Below are 15427 nucleotides of genomic sequence, written 5' to 3' on the forward strand. Positions count from 1 at the left end.
ATGTACTAGTGTAGACATAGCCTTCGTTACTGTCTCCATTTTAACAGTTTGTGTTTGTATGTCAGTGCTCATTGTTGTCAATATAATTAATATTTTTCTGCTTTTAATCATCCAGTTGACTTTCCTGTGAGTGCTTAATTCATTACTTACATCAAACTAAAACCTCATGCCAAAATAAGCTAAAATGGAGTGGGAAAGAAAAAATGTAATTTGATTTTATTATTTCACTGCGTATATCCATGTACAGGTGGGATCCCGTTGTAAGGAAATTCACATGACCAAAAAACATTTTGTTATAACCATTATAAGAAACATACGTAGATTATTGTCACTGAGGTTGCCAGCAATTCCACTTCTCTAACAGCAGCGGTGCAAGGATACATCCTTAGCTGCTCTACTGCATGCTTGTCTCACGATATGTAGAACATTTAATACTCAACCTGGTCCTGGCTTTCACATCAGTGAAAGCAACTAACTCATGGAACTAACTCTGTGACCCAAGCTTGACAATACCTGTCCAAAAAAAAAATGGGAGTGTACTCCATTCGAATTTCTCGTATACTGAGATAGAAGAATAGGTCATCATCTATATGCTACACCAATCCCTCTCCCACTTGGACAGAGGCAGTGGTGCTATAAGAATTATGTTTCTGGACTTCTCTAACGCCTTCTACACCATCCAACCTCTGCTTCTTAGGGACAAGCTGACAAAGATGGGAGTAGATTCATACCTGGTGGCATGGATCGTGCACTATCTTTCAGATAGACCACAGTATGTGCGTCTCAGGAACTGCAGGTCTGACATTGTGGTCAGCAACACAGGAGTGCCACAGGGGACTGTGCTTTCTCTGGTCCTGTTCAGCCTATATACATCGGACTTTCAATACAACTCAGAGTCCTGCCATGTGCAAAAGTTCGCTGACAACACTGCTATCGTGGGCTGCATCAGGAGTGGGCAGGAGGAGGATTATAGGAACCTAATTAAGGACTTTGTTAAATAGTGCCACTCAAACCACTTACACCTGAACACCAGCAAAACCAAGGAGCTGGTGGTGGATTTTAGGAGACCCAGGCCCCTCGTGGACCCCGTGATCATCAGAGGTGACTGTGTGCAGATGGTACAGACCTATAAATACCTGGAAGTGCAGCTGGATGATAAATTGGACTGGACTGCCAATACTGACGCTCTGTGCAAGAGAGGTCAGAGCTGACTATACTTTCTGAGAAGACTGGCATCCTTCAACATCTGCAGTAACATGCTGCAGATGTTCTATGAGACGGTTGTGGCGAGCGCCCTCTTCTACGCAGTGGTGTGCTGGCAAGGCAGCATAAAGAAGAAGGACGCCTCACTCCTGGACAAACTGGTGAGGAAGGCAGGCTCTATTGTAGGCATGGAGCTGGACAGTTTGACATTCGTGGTAGAGCGACGGATACTGAGCAGGCTCCTGTCAATCATGGAGAATCCACTGAACAGGATCATCTCCAGACAGAGGAGCAGCTTCAGTGACAGACTGCTGTCACCGTCCTGCTCCACTGACAGACTGAGGAGACCCCACACTATGCGACTGTTCAATTCCACCCGGGGGGTAAACGTTAACATTATACAAAGTTATTGTCTGTTATACCTGCATTTTTATCACTCTTTAATTTAATATTGTTTTTATCAGTATGCTGCTGCTGGAGTATGTGAATTTCCCCTTGGGATTTATAAAGTATCCATCCATCCAGTTGTGCAGTATTTCTCAAATATCATATCTCTTTGTTTCTTAATTAATTGATAATATCGATAAACAATCATTTATCTATTTATAATCAAACTTTATATTAAAATTATATTTTCAAACTTAGGGAGGTTGAAAATGGTGGTGGAATTTTTTCATGATTACATATGCATTACCTTGATTACGTGTAAAGTTAAGAGTTATAGTCACCTAAACATACAGAAAAAAGTGTTAGTGTTATATAATATTTGTTGCAATAAATTGCTATAGGTAAAACTGCATTTAGCTACATTTAATTATGATAATGATGGCGGGAATAAAAAAATATAATGCAATTAAATATATTACCAGGAACACAATGGGAACATAGCAGCTTATTATTCCCATTACATCTTTATAAACTGGTCAAACAAATTAAAGGAACACTTTGAAAACACATCAAATCTCAATGGGGAAAAAAATCCTGCTGGATATCTCTACTGATATGGACTGGGTAATGTGTTAGGAATGAAAAGATGCCACATCGTTTGATGGAACTGAAAATTATCAACCTACAGAGGGCTGAATTCAGACACCCTGCAAATCAAAGTGAAAAAATGATGCGGCAGGCTAGTCCATGTTCTCGAAATTTCATTGCAGCAACTCTAAATCGTACTCAGTAGTTTTGTATGGCCCCCATGTTCTTGTATGCGTGCCTGACAACATTGGGGCATGCTCCTAATGGGAAGAGAAGTGAGCTGAAGAGAGCTGAGAAGCAACCCCACACATGAATGGTATCAGGATGCTTTACGGTTGGCATGACGCGGGACTGATGGCTGCACTCACCTTTACTTGTCCAGACTATCTTTTTTCCAGATGTCCCAAACAATCGGAAAGGGGATTCTTCAGGGAAAATGACCTTTCTCCAGTCCTCAGCAGTCTAATCGCTGTACCTTTTATAGAATATCAGTCTGTCCCTGACTTCTTTGCTGCCATTCTTGACAATAAGTCATCCTCCAAAAGTCTTCGCCTCACTGTGCGTGCAGATGCACTCACACCTGCCTGCTGCCATTCCTGAGAAAGCTCTGCACTGGTGGTTCCCCGATCCCACAGCTGAATCAACTTTAGGAGATGGTCCTGGCACTTGCTGGATTTTCTTGGGTGCCTTGAAGCCTCCTTCACAATATTTGAGCCTCTCTCATCTAACCCAACCAGCATGACAGAGTGATCTCCAGCCTTGTCCTCGTAGACGCTCTCACCTGTGTTAATGAGAGGATCACTGAAATGATGTCATCAGGTCATTTTGTAGAAGGGCTGAAATGCAGTGAAAATGTTTTTTTTTTTTGGGATTAAGTTAATTTTCATGGCCAAGAGGGACTTTGCAATTAATTGCAGTTCAACTGATCACTCTTCATAACATTGTAAAATATATGCAAATTGCCATCATAAAAACTGAAGCAGCAAACATTATGAAAATTAATATTTGTGTCATTCTCAAAACTTTTGGCCATGACTGTACCCACCTGAACGTGCGATGTAGCACTGATTCAGAATTTGGCTATATCTGCACTCATGTCGAGTTTCTCCGAGACTAGACATTTTGCAACAGACTGTCACTTTCTTTTGGTCTAACAAGAAACAGACAGACTGTTGCTGGTTTCCTAAGAGTCTGAGAAACGGTAGGCTTGGCATTAACTATTGTTTGCATCACTTTATTATCTTCAGTGGCATTTCTGAATGAAATCTGTTTAACATGATGTTGTATAAATGTTTGTCCAGGTCAACACACAGTATTTCTTAATCTGAAAATGTCATTACTTCGGTATGTGCTATAACAGAATTTGATCTGTAATCATAATTTATTAAACTAGTATCAAAATAAAATTATAGATATGAATGATACATTTTACTCTGTTTACCAAAAATGAATGTTTTTTTTTCCTTTTAAACACAATACACAATGACTGTTTGTAGTTATCAGGAAAAATTCTGGTTGGCTACCTTTTTGCCAGCGTGAGCAAATTATAAAACTGTCTACATCTTATGCAGATGTAAATGCCCGAGGTCAGTCTGTTTTATTTGCTTTCTGCCTGGTGAGACAGAGCTTAATTGAAATGTTACTGAGGACACAAATGACGATAATGACAATGTTACTAACATAGTCCGCCTGAATTACATTTTTGTGGTGTTGGAATTAATTCAAAATCAAACTTCTGGTTGAAATTTAAAAATGGCTTAGTAGTGGCTACTGTTCTGGTCCACAGGCAGCATATGCCTATGGTACTGCAGCGAAATGTTTTTGGGAATGTTAAAAACTTTCAGAATGAAAGAAGAAAAGTTAATGGTCTCTGTGTATCAATGTGAGCACAAATTACACTGAATGTATTTATTTATTTTATCTGGGGGCTTCAGAGAACAGATAATTACGATGGAGTATTGGACTTTTAATCAGTCATTTTTTAACATATAGTCTTGCATAGCAAGCACCATCAAAAGATGCTTTATAGAGTAGTTCTGAAAATAGTCAGGTTGGGGAGCATGCACTGGTACAACACGTTACTGCACCCACCACATAACGAAACAGCCCATGATCCTGGTTGTCAAAGCCCTCACCATATTGGGCACACATCCCATCGGCAGATACGGGGTCCAGTCCCACCCCCCCCAGAAATGACCATCTATCTCCTGCAGCCAGATATTACGTGGGCATCCCCGTGGCTTGTGAGCAACCACTCATTGAACGCAAAGTCAAACCAGCGGTGCCCAAGGATTCTCCAAAGAGACACAGTGCCAAAGGAGTCCAGTCTTCATCTCAGGTCACTGGATAGTGTCCATGTCTTGCAAACCATATAGCAAGACAGGAATCGCCAGGTTTCTAAAGACTTGGACCTTTCATGATTTTACAGCGATATCAGGAGCTCCACACACTCCTATCCAGCGAACTCATGACTAACCCAGGTAGCATAGGGTGCAGGGCAGGAACAATTTCTGGACAGGGCGCCAGTCCAACGCAGGTTGAACACACACAACCACACACTAGGGTCAATTTAGTATCACCAGTCCACCTAACCTGTACGTCTTTGCACTATGGGAGGAAACCTTAGCTCCTGGAGTTAAACCCACGTAGACACAGGGAGAACATGCAAACACCATGTAGGGAGGAACCGGGACGTAAACCCTGGTCTCTTTAGTACGAGGCAGCAGCCTGACTTGCTGTGTTACTGTGCCGCCAAGTGTATTTCAGGATATCTCAAATTACCTCCCCCATTATTTTAAGACATTTTCAGGTATCTTAAAATGTACAGGAAGTATATTGAAAAAAAAATCATACAGAAATGATTTTGAGTAAGCTCAGTTAATTTTAGATACTTCATACTAACATCCTGTGCATTTTAAAATAACTCAATGTATCTGAAGTGTCTTGAAATGCACAGGTTATTTTGAGATACAGTATCTTGAAGTGCTTTAGATATGTCATGAAGTGCATTGTAGATTCTTTAAAATATAGAGCAATCTTATCTCGAAATAAATTGATGAGATCTGAACTCTGTGCTCATTCAGCTTGCCAATAATTATGTAGCAGGAGAGAATTTTCACAGTAAAAGTTTTTAAGTTAATATTCACTGGCCTGCCTTGGATTACCATTTCCATGCTCTTTTTTTTCCTTGAAGCCACTTAAGCCATTTGCAGTCTAGAACTGAACAGACTTTCTTCCTAAATGTGAATCATGTAGTGGACACAACAGTATATCAGGCTTCAGACTTGATCTGATTTGTGAAGTGGTGAGTCAGTTGTTTTTGAAAGCTGAAAATTGATTCAGCAAATGTAACTATAATGGGAAGGCTTTTAAACCCTTAGGAGGTATTCTGGGAAAAAAAAACTACAAGCATTAGATTTGTAGCTCTGCATTATTATTTGTAGATGACTGCTGATGGCTCTCCATAGATTCCTTTCTTATGTATGTACTGAATGTATTGTGGCTGGTCTGGAGGTATAAACGATCACATTTCATAATAACCTAATAAGTGCAATCCGAGGTTTTTAATTTTTAAAGTAAATCGAGAGTGGTGGAAGATGAGAGCATTATAGAAAGGTCTTGGCTTAACTGGATTTAACATTTTATTTATAAACCCATAGATTTATATATAGTACATGCATTTACTTTGTTTAACCTGTTTATTAAGTTCAGGTCACAGATATCAACACTATAGAAGGCAAACGTGCAGAAACCTATACTCCATTTACCTATCAATTAATCTAATGTGTACGTTTTTTTGAGATGTGAGAGAAAAACCCACACAGATGTGGGAAGAATGGACAAACTGTACACAGGAAGGTACAGTACATGGCCTGGGGATCTGAGAACAGCACTCTGGAGATGTGAGGTAGCCTGCTGACCACTGCACTGCTCTGCCTGCCTGCCCTATTCAAAGCAGTACTACATAATATTTTAATATTATAATATAATATTTTAATATAATAATTGTGAATTTCCCCTTGGGATTAATAAAGTATCTATCTATCTATCTATCTATCTATCTATCTATCTATCTATCTATCTATCTATAATAACACAGTTGTTATAATTGTTGCAATAATGCTCTTGTCACTTAGGTGTTTTAACATGTTTTCCTATTTTTTTTATTTTGTTAATGAGATTTTTTTCCCTCATATTTATTTATCTATAAATGACTTATGAAATTTCTTGTACAGTCATGTAAAAAAGTAAATACACCCCTCAATAAAATTGTTAACTTTTTAAACTTATTTGAACAGGGAAACAGTTGCTCTTCATGTAAACAGTGCTTACAGATAAAGATGATATACTTGAATAAAGTCACAAGGAAAATTAGCCTTTTCACTCATTTATTCAACAAAAGTATCAATAGATGTAATGGTCTCAGAAGCTGATATTGCCCCCATTAGCAGAAATTACTTATTGAAGGTGTTTCGCATAACTACCCCTCAGTCTTGGACATAAGCTCAGTGACGTTTTTGCCCACAAATCTAGGCAATATTCCTTCATTTGAAAGGTTTTTTTGGGGTTTCTTGCATGTACTGCCCATTTCAAATCACCCCCACAACATTTACGAACGATTAATCTCGGGGCTTTGGCTAGGCCAGGCCATGCCATAATCCTCCATTTCTTCTTTTTGCTTCTGATCATTATATTGTTGAAAGGTTCATTTTTGGTTCAACTATAACTTTCAGACTGATGGCCTCACATATTCCTCAAGCACAGTTTGATATGATGCAGAATTCATAGTTGACTCAGTAACTGCAAGCTGCCCAGGCCTCGGGCAAACCATAACATTTTCCACTACCATGCTTCACAGTTGGTATGAGGTGGTTTTCCTAAAATACTGTCTTTTTTTCGCCAATATATCTACTGTTACTGTGGCCAAATGAAATTTTGAGGTTCTCAGTGACTTCTTTTATAATCCAATGCTGAGCTGTTGGGCTGAATTTGCTGGGCCGGCCACTCCTGGACAGATTAGGAGTTGTGTAAAATCTATGCCAATTGTAGATTATTTTCCTTACAGTGGAATGATTAATTTCAAGTAATTCTGAAATCTTTTTTTTTTTTTTTAATCTCTTGCCAGGCTCATCTCATCCACAAATCTCTTTGTGAGGGCCTTATTGAGCTCTTTTGATGTTGACATGATGAAACCACACACATCAATAGCAAAAAGCGCTGACCCCAGATATGTGCAGTTTAAATAAGACAGGTGCCACCTGTATACTTCCCTAAGCAGGTTCTAATCTTTGGTACCTCATCTGAAACACCTGATTATAATTTAATGGATTTGAAGTGGTGATAAATGTAGAAGTAGAGTTACCTTTTCCACTTGAAAAATCTGTTAATTTAGATTATAAGAATAAATGCACCATGTCTGTTTTATATGTCATTTGTTCAAGTTCAGTATATCGCTTTTGTCTGTGGTCATGGCTTGCATGAAGATCTAATGTTTGCCTGTTCAAGTATGTTGAAGAAGTCAGTGGTTTCCCTGGGGTGTACTCACTTTTTCACTTGATTGTAAATGGATTCATAAAATGTGTCTGACTGACTGTTACTCTTAAAAATATACATTAGCTAATGCAGTAATGTCTATATCAAGTTTTGAGTTCTGTATTCTTCCTCTGTGTGCCTGAGTTGTCCTATTTTTCTCTGTATTCTGCTATCCCTAGTGCCTTTGCCACACACATTGCATCTCATTTCCAGATTTCATTTAAGTTGTGCTTCTGGTGACATTTAACCTGTATGGTTAGGCAGCGGTGCTTGAGATTTAATTCACTTTGTTGTCTTCATGTACAGGAAATGGCATCTCTAGTACATTTATATCTAATTTATTTTTACACATAAGCAAATCTGTTTCTGAAAAAACTAACAATAGTTGTCTCTGATTTTATTTCAGGCTACTGGCACTAACAGACTGTAATGCCTAGGCAATGACCTGCAACAGCTGTACCAAGTTGGTGTGTTCTTGTAACGCTCATAGTACCCTTCCTTCAAGTAACTGTCAAGCCAGCTCTTCAAAAAAATCAGCAAGGAAATCAAGAACTTGGAGATTAAAAAGTAAAATAAATAAGTAAAGTGGGAGAGAAGGAATTTCAAAATCAGATGACTCATTTCTTAGACTCTTTTCCCAAAAACATTCTGCAATGGTGACATGAAAATCATGCAGCCCGGTGAGCCGATTTTTAACATTTTTAAAAGCGGTGTCATTAAATATTTTAAAAACAAACATTTTTAAAAAGAAATATGCATTTGTGTGGAAGAGTGAGACGAGTTTTTCGACAACTAACATTGCAGACAAGCTTGCTGCTGCTTTTTGCATTCTGTATGGTCAGTGTCTTCATCTCTGCATACTTTCTCTATGGCGTCAAGAGAGAGCTGGAGCCAGCAGTTGAAGGGCCCCCTCCAGACTGTGATGACTCGAAGGTGACACCTTCTCGTCTGCTGCCTCTTAAGAACCTGAAGCCTGTGGACACCTCTCGCACTGACCCTGTGGTGTTGGTGTTTGTGGAGAGCTTATATTCTCAGCTGGGACAGGAGATTGTTGCTGTGCTGGAGTCTAGTAGGTTTAAATATCAAACGGAGATTTCTCCAGGTAAAGGCGACATGCCTACTCTCACTGACAAAGACCGGGGACGCTTTGCTCTTATTATTTATGAGAACATTCTCAAGTATGTTAATTTGGATGCCTGGAATCGAGAATTACTGGACAAGTATTGTGTGGAATATGGAGTTGGAATCATTGGCTTCTTCAAGGTACAGTATTGCACTAATGTATATGTTAATAAGGTAATTGCATGATATACTGTATGATGATTCAATGGATTTTGAAAAAAAAAAGTGTCCGTATCCAACAAGACAATTTAATTGCTGTATTTTGTTAAAAAAATGAGTAGTTAGTTTGGACCCAGCTAGATGTTGCACACTGTTTCCAGAACAAAATAGCATCACTCATGCTGGAACAATTTTCTTAACCTGGTCCTTCTGTCCTGTAGTCACAAAGAGGAAAAAAAAAATCATAAAAGACTAACAAGGTTTCAAAAATGAATCAGAGACAGCTCTAAAATTCCCCTAAAACAGGGGAGGGAAATTATTTTTCCAAAGGGGCCACATGAGAAATTGGAGTGGTTTTAGAGGGCTGGAATATATATAATATACCTAATATATACTTAATACCTATAATATTCTTAACTAATTTCCAACATATATGATATCCCACTATAAGAAACAGTAAATGAAACATTACAATGAGAAAATGTAGAAGATAGAATTTTATATATATATATATATATATATATATATATATAACTATATATATATATAAACTCAAAAAATTAAAGGAACACTTTGAAAACACATCAAATCTCAATGGGAAAAAGAAATCCTCCTGGATATCTATACTGATATAGACTGGGTAATGTGTTAGGAATGAAAGGATGCCACATCGCTTGATGGAAATGAAAATGATCAACCTACAGAGCCCTGAATTCAAAGACGCCCAAAAATCAGAGTGAAAAAATTATGTGGCAGGCTAGTCCATTTTGCCAAAATGTAATTGCAGCAACTCAAATTGTACGCAGCACTTTGTATGGCCCCTGTGTTCTTGTATACATGCCTGACAACATCGGTGCATGCTTCTAATGAGATGACAGATGGTGTTGTGGGGATCTCCTCCCAGATCTGGACCAGGGCATCACTGAGCTCCTGGACAGTCTGAGGTGCAACCTGGTGGCATTGGATGGACCAAAACATAATGTCCCAGAGGTGTTCTATTGGATTTAGGTCAGGAAAGTGTGGTGGCCAGTCAATGGTATCAATTCCTTCATCCTCCAGGAACTGCCTGCATACTCTCACCACATGAGGCCAGGAATTGTCGTGCACCAGGAGCCACTGTACCAGCATAGGGTCTGACAATGGGTCCAAGGATTTCATCCTGATACCTAATGGCAGCCAAGGTGCCTTTGTCAAGCCTGTAGCGGTCTGTGTGACCCTCCATGGATATGCCTCCCCAGACAATCATTAACCCACCACCAAACTGCTCATGCTGAATGATGTTACAGGCAGCATAATGTTCTCCATGGCTTCTCCAGACCCTTTCACTTCTGTCACGTGCTCAGGGTGAACCTGCTCTCATCTGTAAAAGCACAGGGCACCAGTGGTGCATCTGCCAATTCTGGTATTCTATGGCGAATGCCAATCGAGCTGCATGCTGCTGGGCAGTGAGCTCAGGGCCCATTAGAGGACATGGGGCCCTTGGGTCACCTTCATGAAGTCTTTCTGGTTGTTTGGTCAGAGACATTCACACCAGTGGCCTGCTGGAGGTCATTTTGTAGGGCTCTGGCAGTGCTCATCCTGTTCCTCCTTGCCCAAAGGAGCAGATACTGGTCCTGCTGATGGGTTATGGACCTTCTATGGCCCTCTCCAGCTCTCCTAGAGTAACTGCTTGTCTCTAGAATCTCCTCCATGCCCTTGAGACTGTGCAGGGAGACACAGCAAACCTTCTGGCAATGACACGTATTGATGTGCCATCCTGGAGAAGTTGGACTACCTGTGCAACCTCTGTAGGGTCCAGGTATCGCCTCATGCTACCAGTAGTGACACTGACTGTAGCCAAATGCAAAACTAGTGAAGAAACAGTCAGAAAAGATGAGGAGGGAAAAATGTCAGTGGCCTCCACCTGTTAAACCATTCCTGTTTTGGGGGTCATCTCATTGTTGCCCCTCTAGTGCATCTGTTGTTAATTTCATTAACACCACAGCAGCTGAAACTGATTAACAACCCCTCTGCTACTTAACTGACCAGATTAATATCCCATAAGTTTCATTGACTTTATGCTATACTCTGATTAAAAAGTGTTCCTTTAATTCTTTTGAGCAGTATATATATATATATATATATATATATATATATATATATATATATATAAAATTCTATTTAATGAACAATCACAAAAACAGTTTAGAAAATTTCAACATTTGCAATGTTTAAAAAAAAAACACAGCATCATAACTTAACGTAATATAGCAGCATCAACTTACAGTAAACCAAACATGTCAAACAGTCAATCAAACCAAGTGTGGAGCACAAAATTATTTAACTATTTAAGGAACATTTATAAAAACAATTTAGAAAGTGTGCATTTTTTGCAGCATTTAAAAAAATAGCATCATTACTTTATTAGCTAGTTTTCAAAGACCAACATCACATTAATTTGCCTCAGTTCTTTTGGTGTTCCGTGAGAGAAATCTAGCCTGTTTTGGACTTGAACAAGTGCACTGAGGTCAGGTTGAATATCTGAGGTGGATATGCGAAGGACAGCACACAAGTGATCATTGCTGAGATATCTGGATTTGTTAAACTTCATAATTGAGAATGTTTGTTCACAGATGTATGTAGATCCAAAGAGAACCAACATCATCTGAGCATGTCTCCTCAAGTGTGAGAAGATTTCCTCTTTGAGAGAGGAATAAAACTCTACCAGTGATACTGACTTAAAATGCTCGGCCAGTAGATTATCAGACTGCAGATCAATGAGTTCAAGCTGGACATCACTGGGTGCATGATCCACACTATAAGTAAAGGGAGAAGAAATCATGTTCATTTCACTCTCAACTGTTTTGAAGTCTTCAAATCTTCTTGAAAACTCACCATGCAGTGCCCCTAACATGGATGAATACTTGTGGAGGTGATCAGCTGATCGTGTGACTTCTTTCAGTGTTGGCATGTGAGTGAGAATGTTGCCCTCTAATTGACTTGAAAGAAAGTTCAACTTTCTCATGAAAGCTGTCACCAAGCTCTACATTTCGTGTGCAAAGAGGCCCTTGCCTTGCAGCTTGGTATTTAATTCATTCATTAGTGCAGTCACATCAACAGCAAACTGGATCTGCAGTCCAGTGTGTATCTGAGAGCTCTGGAATGTCCTTGTCTGTCTTTTCACAAAACTCCTGAATCTCTGCTCTCAGGTCCCATACTCGTTTAAGCACCTTGCCAAGGCTGAGCCATCTCACAGCTGTCTGGTAGCCTATGTCACTATGTTCACTTTCATGCTCCTCTAGCAGTGAAATAAACTGTCTGTGATTCAGTGCTCTTGCCCTGATGAAATTAACTCTTTTAGTTACAACATCAACAACATGGCTAATTTTTAGCACTGACTTGCACAACACCTCCTGATGAATGATACAATGCAAAAATACCAATTTCTGTTCTGAGTTAATTTCTGTCAGTTTATCTTGCATCCGCCTCAAAAGTCCAACATTTTTCCCCGTCAGATTTGGACAACCGTCGGTTGTAAAACCTTACCAGTTTGTCCCATTTTAATTCCAGAGTGTCCATGGATGCCTTTACCTCTGTGAACAAATCATTCCCCGTTGTATTCCCTTTTATTGGCCATATAGCAGCCAGCTCCTCCGTCATCTCAAAGTCTTTCGTTAATCCATGTACAAAGATAAGTAACTGGGCTGTATCATGGACGTCACAGCTCTCATCCAGAGCCAAGGAAAACAAGACAAAATTTTCTGTATTCTTTTGCAGTTGAAGCTCCAAATTCCCCGCGATGTTCTCGACCCGCCTCATTACGGTGCGCCTCGAGAGAGACACATTTGCAAACGCAACTTTTTTCTCAGGGCATATTAGCGCTGAAGACTCCACCAAACAGTCTTTGATAAACTCCCCATCAGAGAATGGCTTACTGTATCTTGCAATTTTGTGGGATATTACAAAGCTGGTCATGCCCGCAGCATCCTGGGATGAGTGGAGCTTTGTAAAAAATCCTTGTTGCTTTTGCAGTTTAGCTAGTAAATCTTCCGATGCTCATGCCCGTTCTGCATCACTGAAATTCTTATTTTTCTCTGTGTTTACTCTCGTAATGGCGATTCAAATTGTATTCCTTAAACACCGCTATATGTTCTCCACACACTAAGCACACAGCTTTACCTTTGATTTCAGCAAATAAATATTTAGAAGTCCATGCCTTGTTAAAAACTCTACATTCTGCGTCAATGTTTCTTTTTTTAACGTTAGCTGACATATTTAAGGGCTAAGAGCTAATTTCTTGGAAGCTGTTCAACACATTCGCTGAAGTGCATAAGCGCACTGGTAATTAAGAAAAACAATAGTGGCCTTCAAAATAAAAGCCGTGTAACTGTATTTCGTGCACCTATCACAAAGTAATAGATGTTGCTACACTTTTAATATGAACTCACGTGGGCCGGTCAAAGGTAGTCAGCGGGCCGGATGTGGCCTGCGGGCCGTAAAATGCCCAGGTCTGCCCTAAAAGAAGAATAAAGAAGCTATAACCTAGCTTTAAGAATCTTTTGTTAGACCATTTATTTTAAGCACAGAAGTTTACCATGCAATTCTGATGTTACAGGATGGATTTTACTGGCCTATGAGATCATGAGAAGTATATTGCCCAATATGATCCGTCATGGTTCTTAGTTACTGTATATGTTTAACTAGTAACAGTCTTTTTAAAAAATACATCAACAAAAAATAAACTAATTCCATAATTTGCAAGTTTATGATTATATCAAAGGTCACTTAGGTTAGTACTGTAACTTATTATTCTATTAGTAACAATTAATCCATTATTGACACCTATTCACAAAACTCCTATCACTGTGTATGCCTATTGCTTTGAATTGTATTGTAACAAGCCTTCTGAAGCTACAGCTGGAGTCTGATTATGTGTTTAGTGAAAGCACATAAGAGAGATAGCTGATTAGGCTTTATGATGGAGTCTAGTTCAGGATCAGATTCCTCTTTTGAACCAAATACTGCTAAAATAGAAAGAGGTGTGGCATGTTTCCATAGTTTTATTTATACAGTCATATGAAAAAGTTTGGGAACCCCTCTCGGCCTGCATAATAATGTACTCTACTTTGAGCAAAAAAAGATCACAGTGGTATGTCTTTCATTTCCTAGCAACATCTCAGTCCTGGGGTGTTTTCCGAGCAAAGATTTTTAGTGAAGCAGTATTTAGTTGTATGAAATTAAATCAAATGTGAAAAACTGGCTGTGCAAAAATTTGGATCCCCTTGTAATTTTGCTCAATATTGATTACCTGCAACACCAAATTGGTTGAATTAGCTCGTTAAGCCTTGAACTTTATAGACAGGTGTGTCCAATCATGAGAAAAGCTATTTAAGGTGGTCAATTGCAAGTTGTGCTTCCCTTTGACTCTCCTCTGAAGAGTGACAGCATGGCATCCTCAAAGCAACTCTCAAAAGACCTGAAAACAAAGATTGTTGAGTATCATGGTTTAGGGGAAGGCTACAAAAAGCCATCTCAGAGGTTTCAACTGTAAGGGATGGAATCGGGAAACGGAAGGCCACAGGCACAGTTGCTGTTAAACCAACTCAGGTCTGGCAGGCCAAAAAAAATACAGGAGCGGCATATGCAGAGTATTGTGAGAATGGTTACAGACAACCCACAGATCACCTCCAAAGACCTGCAAGAACATCTCACTGCAGATGGTGTATCTGTACATCGTTCTACAATTCAGCACAATTTGCACAAAGAACATCTGTATGGCAGGGTGATGAGAAAAAAGCCCTTTCTGCACTCACACCACTAACAGAGTCGCTTGTTGTATGCAAATGCTTATTTAGACAAGCCAGATTCAATTTGGAACAAAGTGCTTTGGACTGATGAGACAAAAATTGAGTTATTTGGTCATAACAAAAAGCGCTTTAATGGCGGAAGAAGAACACCGCATTCCAAGAAAAACACCTGCTACCTACTGTCAAATTTGGTGGAGGTTCCATCATGCTGTGGGGCTGTGTGGCTAGTTAAGGGACTGGGGCCCTTGTTAAAGTCGAGGGTCGGATGAATTCAACCCAATATCAACATATTCTTCAGGATAATGTTCAAGCATCAGTCACAAAGTTGAAGTTACGCAGGGGTTGGATATTCCAACAAGACAAGGACCCAAAACACAGTTCGAAATCTACAAAGGCATTCATGCAGAGGGAGAAGTACAATGTTCTGGAATGGCCATCACAGTTCCCTGACTTGAATATCATCAAAATCTATTAGGTTGATTTGAAGCAGGCTGTCAATGCTCGGCAGCCATCAAATTTAACTGAACTGGACAGATTTTGTATGGAAGAATGGTCAAAAATACCTCCATCCAGAATCCAGACACTCATTAAAGGCTATAGGAGGCATCTAGAGGCTGTTAGTTGAGCCTCCTTTTGTGAATCTAAGTATT

General features: G+C 39.5%; 1 protein-coding gene across 3 annotated transcripts in view; it reads left to right on the forward strand.

Annotated features, from left to right (window-relative positions):
- LOC120543163 (bifunctional heparan sulfate N-deacetylase/N-sulfotransferase 1) overlaps positions 1–15427 on the forward strand; it is a 247751-nt gene that overhangs the window by 180735 nt on the left and 51589 nt on the right. For all 3 annotated transcript variants that reach the window (XM_039776066.1, XM_039776065.1, XM_039776067.1), the window contains one exon: positions 8117–8973. In XM_039776066.1, coding sequence (XP_039632000.1) covers positions 8464–8973 — 510 coding nt within the window. In that variant the 5' untranslated portion in view covers positions 8117–8463. The remainder of the gene's footprint in view (positions 1–8116; positions 8974–15427) is intronic.

This window comes from Polypterus senegalus, chromosome 13 (genome assembly GCF_016835505.1).
Source record: "Polypterus senegalus isolate Bchr_013 chromosome 13, ASM1683550v1, whole genome shotgun sequence".
Lineage (NCBI taxonomy): Eukaryota > Metazoa > Chordata > Cladistia > Polypteriformes > Polypteridae > Polypterus > Polypterus senegalus.